This window comes from Nomascus leucogenys, unplaced genomic scaffold (genome assembly GCF_006542625.1).
Source record: "Nomascus leucogenys isolate Asia unplaced genomic scaffold, Asia_NLE_v1 000734F_111009_qpd_obj, whole genome shotgun sequence".
NCBI lineage: Eukaryota > Metazoa > Chordata > Mammalia > Primates > Hylobatidae > Nomascus > Nomascus leucogenys.
The window spans coordinates 52094-70798 of NW_022096239.1; the positions used below are offsets into that span (position 1 = coordinate 52094).

Consider the following 18705-nt stretch of genomic DNA (forward strand, 5'->3'; position numbering starts at 1 on the left):
AGCCTGGGACGTTGAGGCTGCAGTGAGCTACAATGGTGCCACTGCACTCCAGCCTGGGTGAGAGAGTGAGACCCTGTCTCAAAAACAAACAAACGAACAACACTAAAAGGAACTAGTGTGCTGGGGGTTAGGCCCTCCTGGCCTTGACCAAAGGCCATGAAACCCCCCAATGCAACTGAGCAAGTGAGCATCAGGGAAACAGGCTGTGTAGCTAGCTCGTCAGGTGATCTCTGTTCCAGGATAATTTTTTTTTTTTCCTCTGAAACGACTTTGGTTTATTATCAGTCATTTCATGCAGAGTAAAGAGAAAGAACAGCGTGAATTTAAAATTTGTTTCTTTGTTTTGAACAAAAATTATTTCTTCTCTTTCTTTTCCACAGTGTGTGAACCCAGCTCTGTCCCTTGGGTTCCGTACAAATAAATGGAGCAGCTGAGGGAAGTGGATAAGAAGTTGATTTTGTAGTTACAGGCTGTTCCGTATCACCCATTTACAAGGTCAGTGGGGACTGAAAGTGACCAAAACAGAGAACTATGTACTTTAAAATGAGGAAATCTTTATCTACCAGAAACACACAAAGAACTTTCAGGGGTTCTAAAGGGCTTATATTCCTGACTCCATTGGAACACAATATGCTGGAGGGTAAGGAAAAAAGTACATGGACTAGAGGATCAAAAACAGCAGAGTGTTGTAAAAACAGAGGGCTGCAAGTGCAGACCCTCATCTGTTAGAACCCTGTTCCAGCCTCCTTCCTTCACTGCATCTCCTGAGGGGTTTGGGGGCCATTGCAGATTTTGATGATTTGGGGAAATAAACATGTAATTAAAGTTGTAGATATGAAAGTGGTTCTAGGCCGGGCGCGGTGGCTCACGCTTGTAATCCCAGCACTTTGGGAAGCCGAGGCGGGTGAATCACGAGGTCAGGAGATCGAGACCACGGTGAAACCCCGTCTCTACTAAAAATATAAAAAAATTATCCGGGAGTGGTGGCGGGCGCCTGTAGTCCCAGCTACTCGGAGAGGCTGAGGCAGGAGAATGGCGTGAACCTGGGAGGCAGAGCTTGCAGTGAGCCGAGATTGCGCCACTGAACTCCAGCCTGGGCGACAGAGCGAGACTCTGTCTCAAAAAAAAAAAAAAAAAAAAAAAAAAAAAAAAAATTTAAGTGGTTCTATATTAATGTTCTTGGAGAGAAGACAGTAATTTAGGCCAGGAGCGGTGGCTCACACCTGTAATCCTAACACTTTAGGAGGCCGAGGCGGGTGGATCACTTGAGGTCAGGAGTTCAAGACCAGCCTGGCCAACATGATGAAACCCCGTCTCTACTAAAAATACAAAAATTAGCTGGGCATGGTGGTGGACGCCTATAATCCCAGCTACTTGGGAGTCTGCGGCAAGAGAATCACTTGAACCCAGGGGGCAGAGGTTGCAGTGAGTCCAGATCAAGCCACTCCATCTCAAAAAAAAAAAAAAGAAGACAGTGGTTTAGAAATGAAGGCCTTAAAGCCAACCTCCTGAGAGAAGGGTTGGGATTCCAAAGAAGGCTGGACTGCAGGCAGCATGCACTGCTGTGTGACCTCAGGGCAGTTCCCAAAGCCAGGCAGCCTCCATTTCCTCTCCTATAAAATGGAAGTGACAATAGTGTCTACCTCGTAGGGTTATCATGAAGAATAAATAAGTTAAAACATTTAAACTCCTCAGTCCAGGGATGAATACCTAGCATGCAGATACGGGTACTAGCAGTGGAGGGGCTGAGGAAAGGGGGCGGAAGGAGGCATTTATTTTTTTTTAAATTTTACGTTTGCAGGCCAGGCGAGGTACCTCAAGCTTGTAATTCCAGCACTTTGGGAGGCCAAGGTGGGAGGATTGCTTGAGGCCAGGAGTTTGAGACAGACTGGACAACAGCAAGACCCTCTCTCTACAAAAAATACAAAAAATTAGCCAAGCATGGTGGCGCACACGGTAACCTCAGCTATTCAGGAAGCTAAGGCGAGAGGATTGCTTGAGCCCAGGAAGTTGAGGCTGCAGTGAGTGGTGATCATGCCAGCGCACCCCAGCCTGGGTGACAGAGGGAGACCCTGTTTCAAAAAAAATGTTGTACAGCTGTACAATGTGTGGTCTTTTTTTTTTTTTTTTTTAAGACGGAGTCTCACTGTCACCCAGGCTGGAGTGCAGTGGCGCGATCTCAGCTCACTGCAAGCTCCGCCCCCCGGGGTTCACGCCATTCTCCTGCCTCAGCCTCCCGCGTAGCTGGGACTGCAGGCGCCCGCCACCTCGGCCGGCTAATTTTTTGTATTTTTAGTAGAGACGGGGTTTCACCGTGTTAGCCAGGATGGTCTCGATCTCCTGACCTCATGATCCGCCCACCTTGGCCTCCCAAAGTGCTGGGATTACAGGTGTGAGCCACCGCGCCCAGCCGTGTTTGTGTTTTAAGCTGTGTTATTACAAGAGTCAAAAAGTTTTAAAAAATAAAGTTCACAATTTTTTTTTTTTTTTTGAGCAGAGTCTCACTCTATTGCCCAGGCTGGAGTGCAGTGGTACAATCTTGGCTCACTGCAGCCTCCGCCTTCCGGGTTCCAGTGATTCTCCTGCCTCAGCCTCCCAAGTAGCTGAGATTACAGGCATGTGCCACCACATCCGGCTAATTTTTTGTATGTTTAGTAGAGATGGGGTCTCACCATGTTGGCCAGGCTGATCGTGAACTCCTGACCTCAAGTGATCTGCCCACCTCAGCCTCCCAAAGTGCTAGGATTACAGGCATGAGCCACAGCACCTGGCCTTACAAATTTTTAAAGCTACAGTAAGCTAAAGTTAATTTATTATTGAAGAAGGAAACATGTTTTGAAGTTTAATGTAGCCTAAGTGTCAGTGTTTATAAAGTCTACAGTAGTATACAGTAGTGTCCTAGGTCAGCTGGGTGCGGTGGCTCCCACCTGTAATCCCAGCACTTTGGGAGGCCCAGGAGGGAGCATCACTTGAGCCCAGGAGTTTGTGAGCAGCCTGAGCAACAGAGTGAGACCTTGTTTTTATAAAAATTATTTATGTTTTGTTTTTTGTGTTTCTTTTTGAGACAGTCTCGCTCTATTGCCCAGGCTGGAGTGAACTTGTGTGATCTGGGTACACTGCAACCTCCACCTCCCTAGTTCAAGTGATTCTCCTGCTTCAGCCTCCCAAGTAGCTGGGATTACAGGTGTGCACCACAATGCCTGGCTAATTTTTTGTTTTTAGTAGAGATGGGATTTCGCCATGTTGGTCAGGCTGGTCTTGAACTCCTGACCTCAGGTGATCCACCCGCTTTGGCCTCCCAAAGTGCTGGGATTACAGGTGTGAGCCACCGCACCCAGCCAAAAATGAAAAATTTTTTAAAATGTCGTAGGCCTTCACATTCACTTACCACTGACTCACTAAGCAACTTCCAGTCCTGCAAGTTCCATTCATGGTAAGTGCCCTATATAGGTGTGCCATCTTTTATCTTTTATACCATATTTTTACCATAAGTTTTCTATGTTTAGATACAAATACTTTTTTTTTTTTTTTGAGAGGGAGTCTGACTGTGTCACCCAGGCTGGAATGCAGTGTGCGATCTCGGCTCACTGCAACCTCTGCCTCTTGGCTTCAAACGATTCTTGTGCCTCAGCCTCCTGAGCAGCTGGGACTACAGGCACACACCACCATGCCTGGTTAATTTTTATATTTTTAATAGAGTTGGGGTTTCACCATGTAGGCCAGGCTGGTCTCAAAGGCCTAACCTCAAGTGATCTGCCTGCCTCAACCTCCCAAAGTGCTGGGATTACAGGCGTGAGCCACCACGCCCAACCTAGATACAAATACTTACCATCTAGTTATAATCGCCTAAGTATTCAGCATAGTAACAGGCTGCACAAGTTTCTAGCTTTGGAGCAATAAGCTAGGTTTGCATATGTACTCTCTGTGATGTTCCCACAATGAAGAAATTGCCTAGGATGCATTTCTTAGAACAGATCTTGGTTGTTAAGTGACACATGGCTGTACATGAGTAAAAGGAGACCGGTTTCACCTCTAAGTTTCCTAACTATAATTTATGCACTGATATTCTCTAGTATTCAGATTCTATTGCCTTAATTATGTACGAAAAAACATTACTTAGTGTACTTGATAATGGCTGGCTGTGTGTCCTGGGAGCAGGAGGAGGCAGGTGGAGATGCAGAAAAGTAAAAGGGAAAAGATTATCCTGAGATTCACAGTCCCTAAGCAAATTCCCCATTGTCTTGCTTGGTGGCAAGAAGTTAGTCACAGGGAAAGAAAACCTTCAGGGGCCTTCTACTTTGGGCTGCCTGAGTGCTTTTTCAGTACATGAATAAATTTATTAAATAAATGTTACCATAAATAGAAAAGTTTTCCAGGCTCTATGATATAGTCCACTTATTAGAATAATACTGTAGACAATTGAAGAATGTGAGCAGTTCCTTTTAATTTTCCTCCAAGAGAATTTTATCTGTGTATCCTAAAGGAATGGGGGAAGGGGGCAAGGGAATGGTGGTTAATTCCAGGAAAGATTAGCAAGAGCTTGAGTAAGAAGTCTTGGGTGTAGGGATACAGGGTGGGAATACAGGTCAAAGGAACCGGTTCAGTTGTTTCAGTTAGTCACCAAGGAAGCAATGCCACAGCACTGTATTTTTAGGAAATATAAAGCAGATCAGAAGAAGCCAAATCTCAGTGGAAAGAAAATGTGTAATTTCAGAGATGAAAGTCAATCTTCTATGGTAATCTCCCAGAATGGAGCTAGCATTTCACATACTAAGCCCTGCCGAAGGGGAAGTCATCCAAAACACAGCTCAAATCAGGGAGGAAGAGAACTTCTAAAGAATTTGTAGGAAACTTGTAAAGATTGCAAACATTTGTGGGATAAAAGAGAAATAAATAAAAGTTAAAGGATCCAAGGACTGTTTTTCCCATAAAAGAAAATAACATGTTACCTAGAAAATAATGTCCTGCTATTCTGTACGTACAAGGCGTAAAAAAAGAGAAAAAACAAACTGCCTTGAAATACGTAATTTTATTTCTTTTGGGTGGAACAGGGTCTGTTTTCCCCCCAGGCTGGAGTGCAGTTGCACGATCTTGGCTTACTGCAGCCTCAGCCTCCCAGGCCCAAGTGATCCTCTCACTAAAGCCTTCCGAGTAGCTGGCCGACAGGCACACACCACCATGTCCAGCTGATTTTTTTTTAAATTTTCGTAGAGACAGGGTTTCGCCACGTTGCCCCAGGCTGGTCTCGAACTCCTGGACTTAAGCAATCTGCCCACCCTGGCCTCCCAAAGTGTTGAGATTACAGAAATCTCACCTCACCTGGCTGAAATGCATAAATCTTAAAAAATGCTTATTGTAGGCTGGGCGCAGGGGGCTCACGCCTGTAATCCCAGCTCCTTGGGAGGCAAAGGCAGGCAGATCACCTGAGGTCAGGAGTTTGAGACCAGCCTGGGGCTCAATGGCGCTGAGCCAAGATAGTGCCATTGCACTCCAGCCTGGGCAACACAGCGAGACACTGTCTCAAAAAAAAAAAAAAATGCTTATTGTAAAGAAGGTTGTTCAACTGCAGAGTCCCAGCTGTCCTTTGGGGTTGTTAAAAGTAGGGTAAATTTTTTTTTCTTGTTACATTAGTAACCTTGCCATAGGACTACAAATTCAATAAATGACTTTTCTAGGACTTCCCTTTCCCTGGTAACTAGAGCCAATAACAGGCTGAGGAAGAACCTAGAATAAAAGAGACAACTGTCATTGTAGGTATTTGTTTTTTGTTTTTTTTTTTTTTTTTTTTTTTTTTTTTTTTTTTTTTTTTTTTTTTTTTTTTTTTTTTTTTTTTTTTTTTTTTTTTTTTTTTTTGTGTATTTAATCTGACTCCTCTCTCTTGTGGTTTGGGGTAAATTATTTCAAGTCTCAGGACTTTATTTTCCACAGTTCCATAATAAATACCTTTGTAAAAACTCATTTATAAAAACTCTACCAAGGCACTATTGCAGTAGAAAACACTTTGTTATAAATTTCTACATAAGCACAAAATATTCCTACATCATTAATTGTAACATGTAATTTGTAACTGAATACAAATAAATACTTCAGCATTACTAGTATCTCAGCAAAGAAAATAGGAGTTAGGCTGAAAAAAAATTAGGCTCAGTTTTATCTGAATTCTTCTCTTTACTAATGTTTTGTGAACATGCTATATGATAATTTAAAGCCCAAGTTCCCCAAAGCTGCAGTAGGTATGAAACACTTATTTCCCTAAAGCATTGTAAGATTACAACGAAAGCCCCATCTGTAATTATTTATCTAATGTTCTGGTGATTCTTCAGTCAAGATGTTGACTGAGGAAGCATGTTTTCTCCTTTGCTCATATTTGTAGAGCTCACATGAACCCCACAAACTTTGAGTCACACATCACAGAATGTTAGGGCTATAAGGGCCTTACAGGGGATCCTGTCCAATCTCCTCATATCGCACATTCAAAACCTGGACCCTGAGGAGGGGAAATGTCCATCCAAAGTTATATATTAGCCAGGCGTGGTGGCTCACGCCTGTGATTCCAGTACTTTGGGAGGCCAAGGCAGGAGGACTGCTTGAGCCTAGGAGTTCAAAACCAGCCTGGGAAATATAGTGGGACTTCATCTTTAAAAAAAAAGATTGGCCAGGCGTAGTGGCACACACCTGTAGTCCCAGGTACTTGGGAGGCTGAGGCAAGAGGACTGCTTGAGCCCAGAAAGTCGAGGCTACACCACTGCACTCCATCCAGCGTGACAGAGTGAGACCCTGTGTAAAAAAACAAAACAAAAAAAAAAGTTTTATAGCAAAAAAAAAAAAAAAAAGGCTGATCACTGAACCATGTCTTCTGTCACCTTATTAATAATTTAGCATAGTCTGGGCAAAGTGGTTCATGCCTGTAATCCCAGCACTTTGGGAGGCTGAGCCCGGTGGATCACCTGAGGTCAGGAGTTTGAGACCAGCCTGACCAACATGGTGAAACCCCATCTCTACTAAAAATACAAAAATTAGCTGGGCATGGTGGCACATGCCTGTAATCCTAGCTACTTGGGAGGCTGAGACAGGAGAATTGCTTGATCCTGGGAGGTGGAGGTTGCAGTGAGCTGTTATCATGCCATTGCACTCCAGCCTGGGCAACAGAGCGAGACTCCATCTCAAAATAATAATAATAATAATTTAGCATATTTTTGGTGAATTCTAGAAACTGTCAACTAAAAAGTAAGATCAGTTTCTGCCTCTCCTTACACTGTAATTTTTAGACTCATAAAGATCTGTTAACATAAAGGTTAAATGTTTCACTGTCTACCCAGGAAAGAGATTTTTCCCCAAAAAATTCCAGCAGAGGGCAGCAAATTTAAATATGGATCCCAATGCTTAAAATTAATTTAAAGTACAAGAGAATTACTCTTTTTTTTTTTCTGAGACGGAGTCTCTGTCACTCAGGCTGGAGTGCAGTGGCACGATCTCTGCTCACTGCAACCTCCACCTCCCGGGTTCAAGCAATTCTGCCTCAGCCTCCTGAGTAGCTGGGATTACACGTGTGCACCACCATGCTCGACTAATTATCGCATTTTTTGGTAGAGACGGGGTTTCACCATGTTGGCCAGGCTGGTCTCAAACTCTTGACCTGAAGTGATCCGCCCGGCTCAGCCTCCCAAAGTGCTAGAATTACAGACTTGAGCCACTGCGCCAGGCCTGTTGGTTGTTTTTCTTCCCTATCCCACTCCCACTTCCCTATCTTCCCTATTCCCTCTCCATGAGGCAGAGCCATCAGTTTTGCTCACAAACCTATTCCCTAAGCACCTCCGATACTGTGCCAAATATATCTGGGGAATGAATGAAAAACCTGAAAAGCTCTACTAAGACTAAAATCTCTACACATATGTTCCACAAGGGCCATTTTGTATGTGAGTTGAAGTATATCTTGAACTCCTGACCTCAAGTGACCTGCCTGCCTCGGTCTCCCAAAGTGCTGGACTTACAGGCATGAGCCACCGTGCCCGGCCAGAAAATTCACTTTTGTTCCCTCAATATTTCCATAAACTCTGTATCTCCCAGAGATGGTCAAGGAATTCATGAGCTAAGATAACGTGATAGAGTTGCAGAGAAACAAAAACAACAGAAATGAAAGGCGCTTCTGAGAAACCTTGGCAGAGATGGTCAGAGAGGCACATTTAGTATGAAGCAGTACAAGTTAGTGTTGAAGGGTTTAATTCCTCGGAGCCCTACTTTCCTCATCTGTAAACTGGGGATAATAATTCATAGAGTTTGTCATATGGATGAAATGCGACCATGTGATATGAAAAGCCAACTACTCGGCCGGGCGCGGCGGCTCACGCCTGTACTCCCAGCACTTTGGGAGGCCAAGGCGGGCGGATCACGAGGTCAAGAGATCGAGACCATCCTGGCTAACACTGTGAAACCCGTCTCTACTAAAAATACAAAAATTTAGCCAGGTGTGGTGGCACGCACCTGTAGTCTCACCTACTCAGGAGGCTGAGGCAGGAGAATCGCTTGAACCTGGGAGGCAGAGGTTGCAGTGAGCTGAGATCGCGCCACTGCACTCCAGCCTGGCTGACAGAACGAGACTCCGTCTCAAAAAAAAAAAAAAAAAAAAAAAAAAAAAGCCAACTACTCTGCATAGTTAGCAATCCAAAAATGTAAGCTATTCATTATCCTAATGAACTGAAAAAACTGCTTTTGCGCCTATCGGGAGGAGACTGTTAGGAGCCAAAGGCTCATTCAAAGAGGACGTAAGGAAAAGCAGCCAAAAAGGTGGGAATAGAGTTTAAGGCGCGTTCGTGGTGATTCAGACCTTGAGTGGGGAGCAAGCCCTCTCTGGACAGCCCTCAGCGGCGAGGGGAGCGGGCGCCCGCGGGCCCAGCCGGGGTGCCTGGCAGCCAGGACTCCGAGGCTGAACCCGCAGCCTGGTCCCGGCGTCGGCGCCTCCCCGGCGGCGTAAGGAGCGCAGCCGCGGGGACCGGAGGCGAGGCCGGGGCGGTGCAGTAAGGGCTTCCCTCCCGGGCGCGGTCGCCCTCTTACCTGGCGCTTACCCTCGCTGGGGTTTTCCCCACCTGACGCCCCTGCACCCACCGGAGACTGGGCAGACGCCTGGCCTGCTCCCTCCTCCCAGTGGACACCTCTGTCCCTGTCCCGGCCCATTCTCCAGCCCCAGAGCCCTTCCTCCCCTCCCTCCCCGTTCCTCCCCTCCCTCCCCTCCCTCCCCTCCCTCCCTCCTCCCTCCCTCCCTCCCTCCCCTCCCTCGCCTCCCTCCCCTCCCTCCCTCCCCTCCCTCGCCTCCCTCCCCTTCCTCTCCTTCCTGCTCCTGGCTCTTTCCGACGAGTTTGGTTTGAACTTTCGAATCCGCCAATCAGCGCCGCGCGCCCCCACTCCAGGCGTGTGGCCGGGCGCAGGCCAGGGCTCAGAGGTGGGGCCACAGCGGCACGGGGCGGGGTCCGGGGCCCGCCCTCCCGACACGTGGCCGGGGACCGAGTATATAAGGCCCCTCGGGGCCGGCTGCTTTTTCACTACTTCTCCCCTGGACTCCTTGGTAGTCTGTCAGTGGGAGATCCTTGTTGCCGTCCCTTCTTCTCCTTCAGCGCCGCAGACCCCTTCAAGTTCTAGTCATGGTGAGTGGGGTCCCTCGGGGCTGGGGAAGAGTGCGCGTCCCAGGGGACGGCGGGCCCGGGAACTACTGCCTGCACCTCGGGCCGCGCCCAGGACAGTTCCAGACTGCCCCGGGTCCCTCCGGTTAACTTGGCTTGTGGTGGCCGGGCTGCAAGGTCGAGTTCACTCGGCAGACACCAGTTCGGGCCGGAAGACCTGGCCTGGGTGCGGCCATCAGTGAAAATGGAAAGCCCTCTTGATCCTAGTGAGGGCTTTCCCCGCAGGGCCCGCTACTGTCCTAGGGAGGAAGGTCAGGGAGCCTGTTCATTGGCCTCCAAGAACTTAAACTAAAAATCCCTCCCCACGTTTTCTCAAGCGACCTCTCCTTCCCACTGCCTTACGCACTGGGCCCCGGAGGCCCTCGTGCGCCCCCGCACCGACGGTGCAGCACTTCCTGGCTCCCCCTCTCCAGCGCCCAGTGACTCGCTTCTGAGTCACCTGTGGCCCGGCCCTGGGGAGAGCTTCCAACTGCGCTAGTCCACCTGAGAATGGAGGCAGGCCCCTCCTTGGAAGGGAATAATTAACTTTCACGTTGCCTAATCCTGCATTTCTGGTGTTAATCTAGTGGTAGGTTTACAGCTGAAGCTTTCTACTTAAGCCAGGTTTAAAAACACGTCCACGAAAGGATATTTTCTTATAAAACCAGAGTTGGCCCGGCGCAGTGGCTCACGCCTGTAATCCCAGCACTTGTTCGAGACAAGCCTGGCCAACATGGTGAAACCCGGTCTCTACTTAAAAAAAAAAAAAAAAAGCCGGGCGTGGTGGCGCGCGCCTGTAATCCCAGCTACTCGGGAGGCTGAGGCAGGAAAATCGCTTGAACCCAGGAGGCGTAGGTTGCCCCGAGCCGAGATCGCGTCACTGTACTCCAGTCTGGACGGCAGAGCGAAACTCTGTCTCAAAAAAAACGCAAAGCCGACCGGGCGCGGTGGCTCACGCCTGTAATCCCAGCACTTTGGGAGGCCGAGGCTGGTGGATCACGAGATCAGGAAATCGAGACCATCCTGGCCAACACGGTGAAACCCCGTCTCTACTAAAAAAAAAAAAATACAAAAAAGATTAGCCGGGCGTGGTGGCGGGCGCTTGTAGTTCCAGCTACTCGGGAGGCTGAGGCAGGAGAATGGCGTGAACCCGGGAGGCGGAGCTTGCAGTGAGCCGAGATCGCCCCACTGCACTCCAGCCCGGGCGACAGAGAGAGACTCCGTCCCCCCCAAAAAAAAACAAGAAAAAACGCAAACCGAAGAGTAAACTAGTACCACGTGTTCTTAGTTCAGTTTTCAAGAAACGTGAAATTATACGTAACTTGAGTGTTTTCTTATAAAGCTTCCATAAGTATTGAAAACAACTATATTAGGCCGGGCGCGATGGCGTCTGTTTGTAATCCCAGCACTTTGGGAGTCCGAGGCGGGAGGACCGCTTGAGCTCAGGAGGTCGAGACCAGCCTGGGCAACACGGTGAAACTACGTCTATACTAAAAATACAAAAATTATCTGGGAGTCGTGGTGTGCGCCTGTAGTCCCGGCTTCTCGGGAGGCAGGGGTGGGAGGGTCTTTTGATCCCGGGAGGTGGAAGCTGCAGTGAGCCCGGATCGCACCACTGCACTCCAGTGTGACCTTATCTCAAAAATACGTATATGAATTTAAATATAAAAATCATGTGTAAATACATGCACATGTCGCACTGTAACAACTTATTGCTTCTTTTCAAGCAATACCAAAAAGATACTGGTAAAAGTGTGATTCACAAAGTAGTGAGACACTTTAAAAAGCAGGAGAGCGGCAGCGGACTGGTTTAGGCGAACACTGGTTAAATTTTGTTTTTTTTTAACGAGAGGTAAGAGCTGCTTATCCAGTTAACATTAGACCAATTGGCTCCACCTGTGCCTCACTTTCTCCCATGTGGCCAGGGGAGAGTGGAGGGTAAGGCAGTGGCCGCTGACTGCCTGCTAAGCTTCAAGAAGGCAGTTTAGACTGAGCAATGAAAGAAAAATTGCTGGTGCAAAATAGAAGCAGCATTTAAACAGAAGAAGCATTTTGTTAGAATGAGTGGATCTTCTCAGATACTTTATCTCCTTGGGCCTGGGGGCCATCATGGTCAGGTATCTGGTTATCTCCAGCTTTTTGGCGCTTGGGCGTTTCCAAATTCCAGTTAAAGGTAAACATGATGCCGGGCGTGGTGGCTCCCGCCAATAATCCCAGCACTTTGGGAGGCCAAGGTGGGCAGATCACCTGAGGTCAGGAGTTCAAGACCAGCCTGGCCAACATGGTGAAACCCCATCTCTACTAAAAATACAAAAATGAGCCAGGCATGGTGGTGGGCACCTGTAATCCCAGCTACTTGGGAGGCTGAGGCAGGAAAATCACTTGAACCTGGAAGGCAGAATTTCCACTGCACTCCAGCCTGGGCGACAGAGCGAGACTTTTTCTCAAAAAGGTAAACATGATGGAATGGTAAATAGTCATGGGCTAATTAGAACAAACTACTCCTGTTCTCCCACACCCCCGGAGCTGGGTGAGTAGATACAGGTGATACTGAGCTTGCTAATGTGGTCAAGAGACCTTGATTGTTTCATGGGGAGTGTAGGTGGGAAGGAGGTCAAAGGTTGTGAGTAATTAGGGTTTTTATTATCTCTTGGCTTATGAGACCAGGCCCTTTGAGAACTTAGTGCTCTGCCAGTCTCCAAAGTGGCTGATCTGACTTACGATGAAATGCCAAACACTCTTTTTGTTTTCCTGTCAAGTCTGCGTGTACAGATTCTATGTTTATTCCTTATTTTACTAAGCAGGTGTGGGTTTGGTAATTTCTAACCATATTCTGCTTTGGCCCCTCTGGCCTTTCTAAATTAACTTGGTCCACTTCATAAATACATATATATATATATATGCACGTATATATATATACGTATATATATATAAACATATACGTATATATATATATATACGTATATATATGTATAAACATATATGTATATATATATACGTGTATATATATATATATATATATATAGACACACACACACACACAGACACACAGCCTTGGCTCTGTTGCCCAGGCTGGAGTGCAGTGGTGAGATCTCTGCAACCGCCACCTCCTGGGTTTGGGTTCAAGTGATTCTCATGCCTCAGTCTTCTGAGTAGCTGGGACTACAGGCTTGCACCACCGTGCCTGGCTAATTCTTGTATTTTTAGTAGAGCATGTTGGCCAGGCTGGTCTTGAACTCCTTTTTTTTTTTTTTTTTTTTTTTTTTTTTTTTTTTTTGTATTTTTAGTAGAGACAGAGTTTCACCATGTTGGCCAGGCTGATTTCAAACTCCTGACCTCAAGAAGTGATCTGCTCACCTTGGCGTCCCAAAGTGCTTGGAGTACAGGTGTGAGCCAGAAACAACTAATTTCTTAACCTATCAGTAAAGTCTTGGTAACATTTCTAGCCTTTATTATTATGGTCTTCCCTCTCCCAGAGATGTTTTGATGGTGAAGGAAAAATGTTCTTCCTATAGATTAGATTCTTCCACATGGTTAAAAAGCTGCCTCTGACCACAATTTTTAAAATACAGCCAACTGCTGCTTATCCAGCATTTTCTTCATGAGTCATGGCTGTAGTTTGCTGGTTTAAGCTGGTTTTAAAGGAGGGAGAGAGAAGCTTTTGTCTCCTAAAGAATAGGATTAACGCGGGACCAGAATGAGCTCAGTAGTTACACAATCATTCAGAGAATGAATCAGAGCTGGAAAGGGGAATTTTGCCTTAGTTGAAGGAATCATATATACTGTGGCTACAAAGCAACTGTCTGGTCTTGCCGAGTAGTTCATGAACACATCTTTGGTTTTCCAAGGCACTTTTGCTGAATTAGGTCTTCAAAGATTTTTGCTTTTGAAATTATAGTCCCTGAGCAGGAGTGGCCTGCTGAAAGATGGTTATCTTTTTTTATTTGAGATGGAATCTCTTGTCACTCAGGCTGGAGGGCAGTGGTGTGATTTCAGCTCACTGTAACCTCCACCTCCTGGGTTCAAGTGATTCTCCTGCCTCAGCCTCCCAAGTAGCTGGGACTACAGGTGTGCGCCATCATGCCTGGCTAATGTTTTTTGTATTTTTAGTGGAGATGCAGTTTTGCCATGTTGGCCAGGCAGGTCTCGAACTCCTGACCTCAGGTGATCCACCTGCCTCAGCCTCCCAAAGTACTGGGATTACAGGCGTGAATCACTGCGCCCAGCCAGTTATCCAGTTATCCATCTTGAAGGTTAATCAGTCATTAGGTGTGAATCATTCCTAAATGTCCCATCTGATGTATTATATCCTGACATTTTCCTTTCTTCCTCCTACAGCGTGAGTGCATCTCCATCCACGTTGGCCAGGCTGGTGTCCAGATTGGCAATGCCTGCTGGGAGCTCTACTGCCTGGAACACGGCATCCAGCCTGATGGTCAGATGCCAAGTGACAAGACCATTGGGGGAGGAGATGATTCCTTCAACACCTTCTTCAGTGAGACGGGCGCTGGCAAGCACGTGCCCAGGGCAGTGTTTGTAGACTTGGAACCCACAGTCATTGGTGAGTTGACCTCAGTAACCCAAGTGAGATCCCAGGGTGCTGGGACAGGAGGTCTGTCCTGGGGGCTCTGCTGATCACTCACCTACTCTCTCCCTCCCTCCTCCTCCTCCCCCCGTTCCTCCCCCATCTTCTCCAGATGAAGTTCGCACTGGCACGTACCGCCAGCTCTTCCACCCTGAGCAACTCATCACAGGCAAGGAAGATGCTGCCAATAACTATGCCCGAGGGCACTACACCATTGGCAAGGAGATCATTGACCTCGTGTTGGACCGAATTCGCAAGCTGGTAAGTATAGTACTTTAAATAAAGTGGGATGAGAGTTTCTTTTGCAGTTCTTAGACCAAACTACAAAAATCATTCTTTGCAACTAAAATGAGACTATTTGCATTGCAACTAAAATGTATCTGTTCACTAAATTAATTGGATTTCTGAACCAGATGATCTTGGGTTTATGGGACAACTATGGGGTAGGAGTAAGTGCTCTTTAGCCTGTTTTGCTTCAAGCTGAGACACCCCTTTTGAGGTCATCTTAGTCATACTGAGTGAGTAGGTAGCTGACTTCTACATGTAACTAATTGATCAAAGTCATTTTTAAAAAATCTGGGCTGGTTCCTTCATGTCAATACAGAAAGTTCAGAGAACAAGAAGCCAGTGTCACACTGACAAGAAACAGCCAATACTGGAAACTTCCAGTACGGCTGAAAGTAGAGTCGAGAGCTTCCTTATGAAGTGTGCTGTTTGGATCACTTTAATTAAGAGCCTGGCAATCAGATGACTCTTTGCTCCTTAGGCATGTGGGCAGCTTGTAAGTAATTAACCAGAGATCAAGCGTGATGGCCTGGGCAGAGTAACTTGTCAAGAAAATCACATTGTATTAAGCCTAGCCACGACTGCTCCATTCTAAAAAAGAATGGCCTCATCATTCATGGCTTCACATTTCCCTCAGATGTTTACGTAGTCTTCCCAGCAAAACTGGACTGATGTTTCCTATGCTTAAAAACTAAGCCTTAGGCCGGGCGCAATGGCTCACACCTGTAATCCCAGCACTGGGAGGCCGAGGTGGGCGGATCACGAGGTCAGGAGATCGAGACCATCCTGGCTAACACAGTGAAACCCTCTCTACTAAAAATACAAAAAAATTAGCAGGGCGTGGTGGCGGGCGCCTGTAGTCCCAGCTACTCGGGAGGCTGAGGCAGGAGAATGGCGTGAACCCAGGAGGCGGAGCTTGCAGTGAGCCGAGACCGTGCCACTGCACTCCAGCCTGGGCGACAGAGTGAGACTCCATCTCAAAAAAAAAAAAAAAAAAAAAAAACCTAAGCTTTAGTTATACGCACTGACTTGGAAATCAGGACCTGCCTTTAGGGACAAATAAACCTAGTAGCTATTTAGGGTTCTGCAGCGAGGTTTATTGCCGCCCAAAACAATTGCATTTGTCCTTGGCATTACTGTGCTCACAGGAGGCTTAATGGTGTAATTGGTAGGTGAGAGTCTGCCCTGTGCGTTGATCTCATGTAGTTTATGGACCCACAGGCTATAAGGGAGCTGAGTAGAGAATGTTCACAAATCTGAGGCCATCGGAGAAGCAAGAGTTGACAACAGAAGACTTTATCTGGAAGGTCAAAATCATTCCTTCATAAAGTAGCAGTTTGCTAACCAAAATAGCCCGTTAGGTGGAGGAGATCCCCAACAACCTGAGGTCTCATGGAATTGTAGTTGTGTCACTTTACCCAAAATGAATGGGCTTCTTGGTACCTAGTGTCATATATTGGGTGCTTACTGTGCCAAGCGCTATGCTGAGTACTTATTTAATTCTCAAACTAAGGTAGATTACTATTCTCAATCAGTGGAAGAACTGAGAAATGAATGTGGTCATACAGTAAGGAACTGGTACGGCCGGATCCTGACACAGCCTGACTCCAGTACCAGGGTGTTAGAACTTTGGCTATTCTGTTGTTCCACCTCAGAAAGCAGCTGCCAAATCTTTACAAGACATCCACTGTCCGGGCCGGTGGTCCTGGGCCTGCCCCTTAGGAGCTCTCCAACTAAGAAACTGCCCTGTTCTGTGGCCACAGCAAGAGAACCAGAGGCTGCCCTCCCAGTTACCAAAACTTGAGCCCTGTATGCAAGCCCAGACCTTGTGATTCCTCTGCCTGAGGAAATAGTTCATCTTAAAATAGTCTTAGCAGAGGTTTTTCTGCTCAAGGACTTGATTGTGAAAAGTTGCTCTGAATCACTTAGCACTTAAAAGCCTTTTTTTTTCTTTTTTTTGAGACAGGGTCTGCTCTGTCATCCAGGCTGGAGTACAGTGGCATGATCATCAGTCTTGAACCCCTGGGCTCAAATGACCCTCCCCCCTTGGACTCCCAAAGTGTTGATTACAGGCATGAGCCACTGCACTCACTGCACCTGGCCCAGAAGAGTTTTAAAATTGCAATTGGAGTAGCCATAGATTTATAGAAGTCCTCTGCAGGTTTCACCGATGTCTCGCAACACTAAAATGAAACTTTTATTTTGCAGGCTGACCAGTGCACTGGTCTTCAGGGCTTCTTGGTTTTCCACAGCTTTGGTGGGGGAACTGGTTCTGGGTTCACCTCGCTACTCATGGAACGTCTCTCTGTTGATTATGGCAAGAAGTCCAAGCTGGAGTTCTCCATTTACCCGGCGCCCCAGGTTTCCACAGCTGTAGTTGAGCCCTACAACTCCATCCTCACCACCCACACCACCCTGGAGCACTCTGATTGTGCCTTCATGGTGGACAATGAGGCCATCTATGACATCTGTCGTAGAAACCTCGATATCGAGCGCCCAACCTACACTAACCTTAACCGCCTTATTAGCCAGATTGTGTCCTCCATCACTGCTTCCCTGAGATTTGATGGAGCCCTGAATGTTGACCTGACAGAATTCCAGACCAACCTGGTGCCCTATCCCCGCATCCACTTCCCTCTGGCCACGTATGCCCCTGTCATCTCTGCTGAGAAAGCCTACCATGAACAGCTTACTGTAGCAGAGATCACCAACGCTTGCTTTGAGCCAGCCAACCAGATGGTGAAATGTGACCCTCGCCACGGTAAATACATGGCTTGCTGCCTGTTGTACCGTGGCGACGTGGTTCCCAAAGATGTCAATGCTGCCATTGCCACCATCAAGACCAAGCGCAGCATCCAGTTTGTGGATTGGTGCCCCACTGGCTTCAAGGTTGGCATCAACTACCAGCCTCCCACTGTGGTGCCTGGTGGAGACCTGGCCAAGGTGCAGAGAGCTGTGTGCATGCTGAGCAACACCACAGCTATTGCTGAGGCCTGGGCTCGCCTGGACCACAAGTTTGACCTGATGTATGCCAAGCGTGCCTTTGTTCACTGGTACGTGGGTGAGGGGATGGAGGAAGGTGAGTTTTCAGAGGCCCGTGAAGACATGGCTGCCCTTGAGAAGGATTATGAGGAGGTTGGAGCAGATAGTGCTGATGGAGAGGATGAGGGTGAAGAGTATTAACCTGTGTGCTGAACTTTTACACTCCATTGTCTTGGAACTGTCTTATTTTTGTTCTGTCAATGTGTCTTTTGCCCTAAATTGTTAATAAAAGTGATGTTTCCATTTTAAATGTTGAGCTGACTTAAATACTTGATCCAGTTAAAGTTGGATGCATGAGGCTGGTAGATGAACCACCTGACTTGAGGGTCTTGCTCTATCACCCAGGCTGGAGTGCAGTGGCATGATAATACATAGCTCATTGCAGCACTGAGCTCCTGGGCTCGTGATTCTCCTGCTTCAGCCTCCTGAGTAGCTGGGGACTACAGGTGCACACCACCATGCCCAGCTATTTTTTTTTTTCTTTTTTTTTTTTTGAGACGGAGTCTTGCTCTGTCACCCAGGCTGGAGTGCAGTGGCGCGATCTCGGCTCACTGCAAGCTCCGCCTCCTGGGTTCACGCCATTCTCCTGCCTCAGCCTCTCTGAGTAGCTGGGACTACAGGCGCCCGCCACCACGCCCAGCTAATATTTTTGTATTTTTAGTAGAGACGGGGTTTCACTGTGGTCTCGATCTCCTGACCTCGTGATCCACCCACCTCGGCCTCCCAAAGTACTGGGATTACAAGCGTGAGCCACCACACACGGCGGGTGGTCTTGAACTGGCTTCAGGTGACCCTCCTGCCTCAATCTCTCAAAGTTTTGAATATAGTCATGAGCCACTGCCCAGCTTCTTGGTTTATCTGTTTAATTTGGGCCTGAATTAAGTGGTTATAGAATCATTTTATAAGTGAGGAGACGGGTTCAGATTGAGCCAGTGCTTCTCTAATTAAAATGGATGTGAATCACCTGTAGATATTAAAATGCAGGTTTGGGGTCAACCTGGTGGCTCATGTACTTCGGGAGGCCAAGTTGGGTGGATCACTTGAGCCCAGGAATTCGAGACCAGCCTGGGCAACATGGTGAAACCCCATCTCTACCAAAACAAAAATTTGCATGGTGTGATGGCACCTGCCTATAGGTGG

At 47.2% G+C, this 18705-nt stretch overlaps 1 protein-coding gene across 2 annotated transcripts; it reads left to right on the forward strand.

Annotated features, from left to right (window-relative positions):
• The first annotated feature begins 385 nt into the window (after positions 1-385).
• LOC100602647 (tubulin alpha-1C chain) lies at positions 386-17815 on the forward strand. 2 transcript variants are annotated; one of them, XM_030808677.1, is made up of 4 exons: positions 386-495; positions 13992-14214; positions 14351-14499; positions 16732-17815. In XM_030808677.1, the coding sequence occupies exons 2-4, from the start codon at positions 14094-14096 to the stop codon at positions 17704-17706; spliced, it is 1245 nt and encodes a 414-aa protein (XP_030664537.1). In that variant the 5' UTR covers positions 386-495; positions 13992-14093; the 3' UTR covers positions 17707-17815. The 2 variants fall into 2 exon arrangements, with proteins under 2 accessions (XP_030664537.1, XP_030664536.1); XM_030808676.1 differs by lacking the exon at positions 386-495 and adding an exon at positions 9536-9638.
• The last annotated feature ends 890 nt before the right edge of the window (positions 17816-18705 follow it).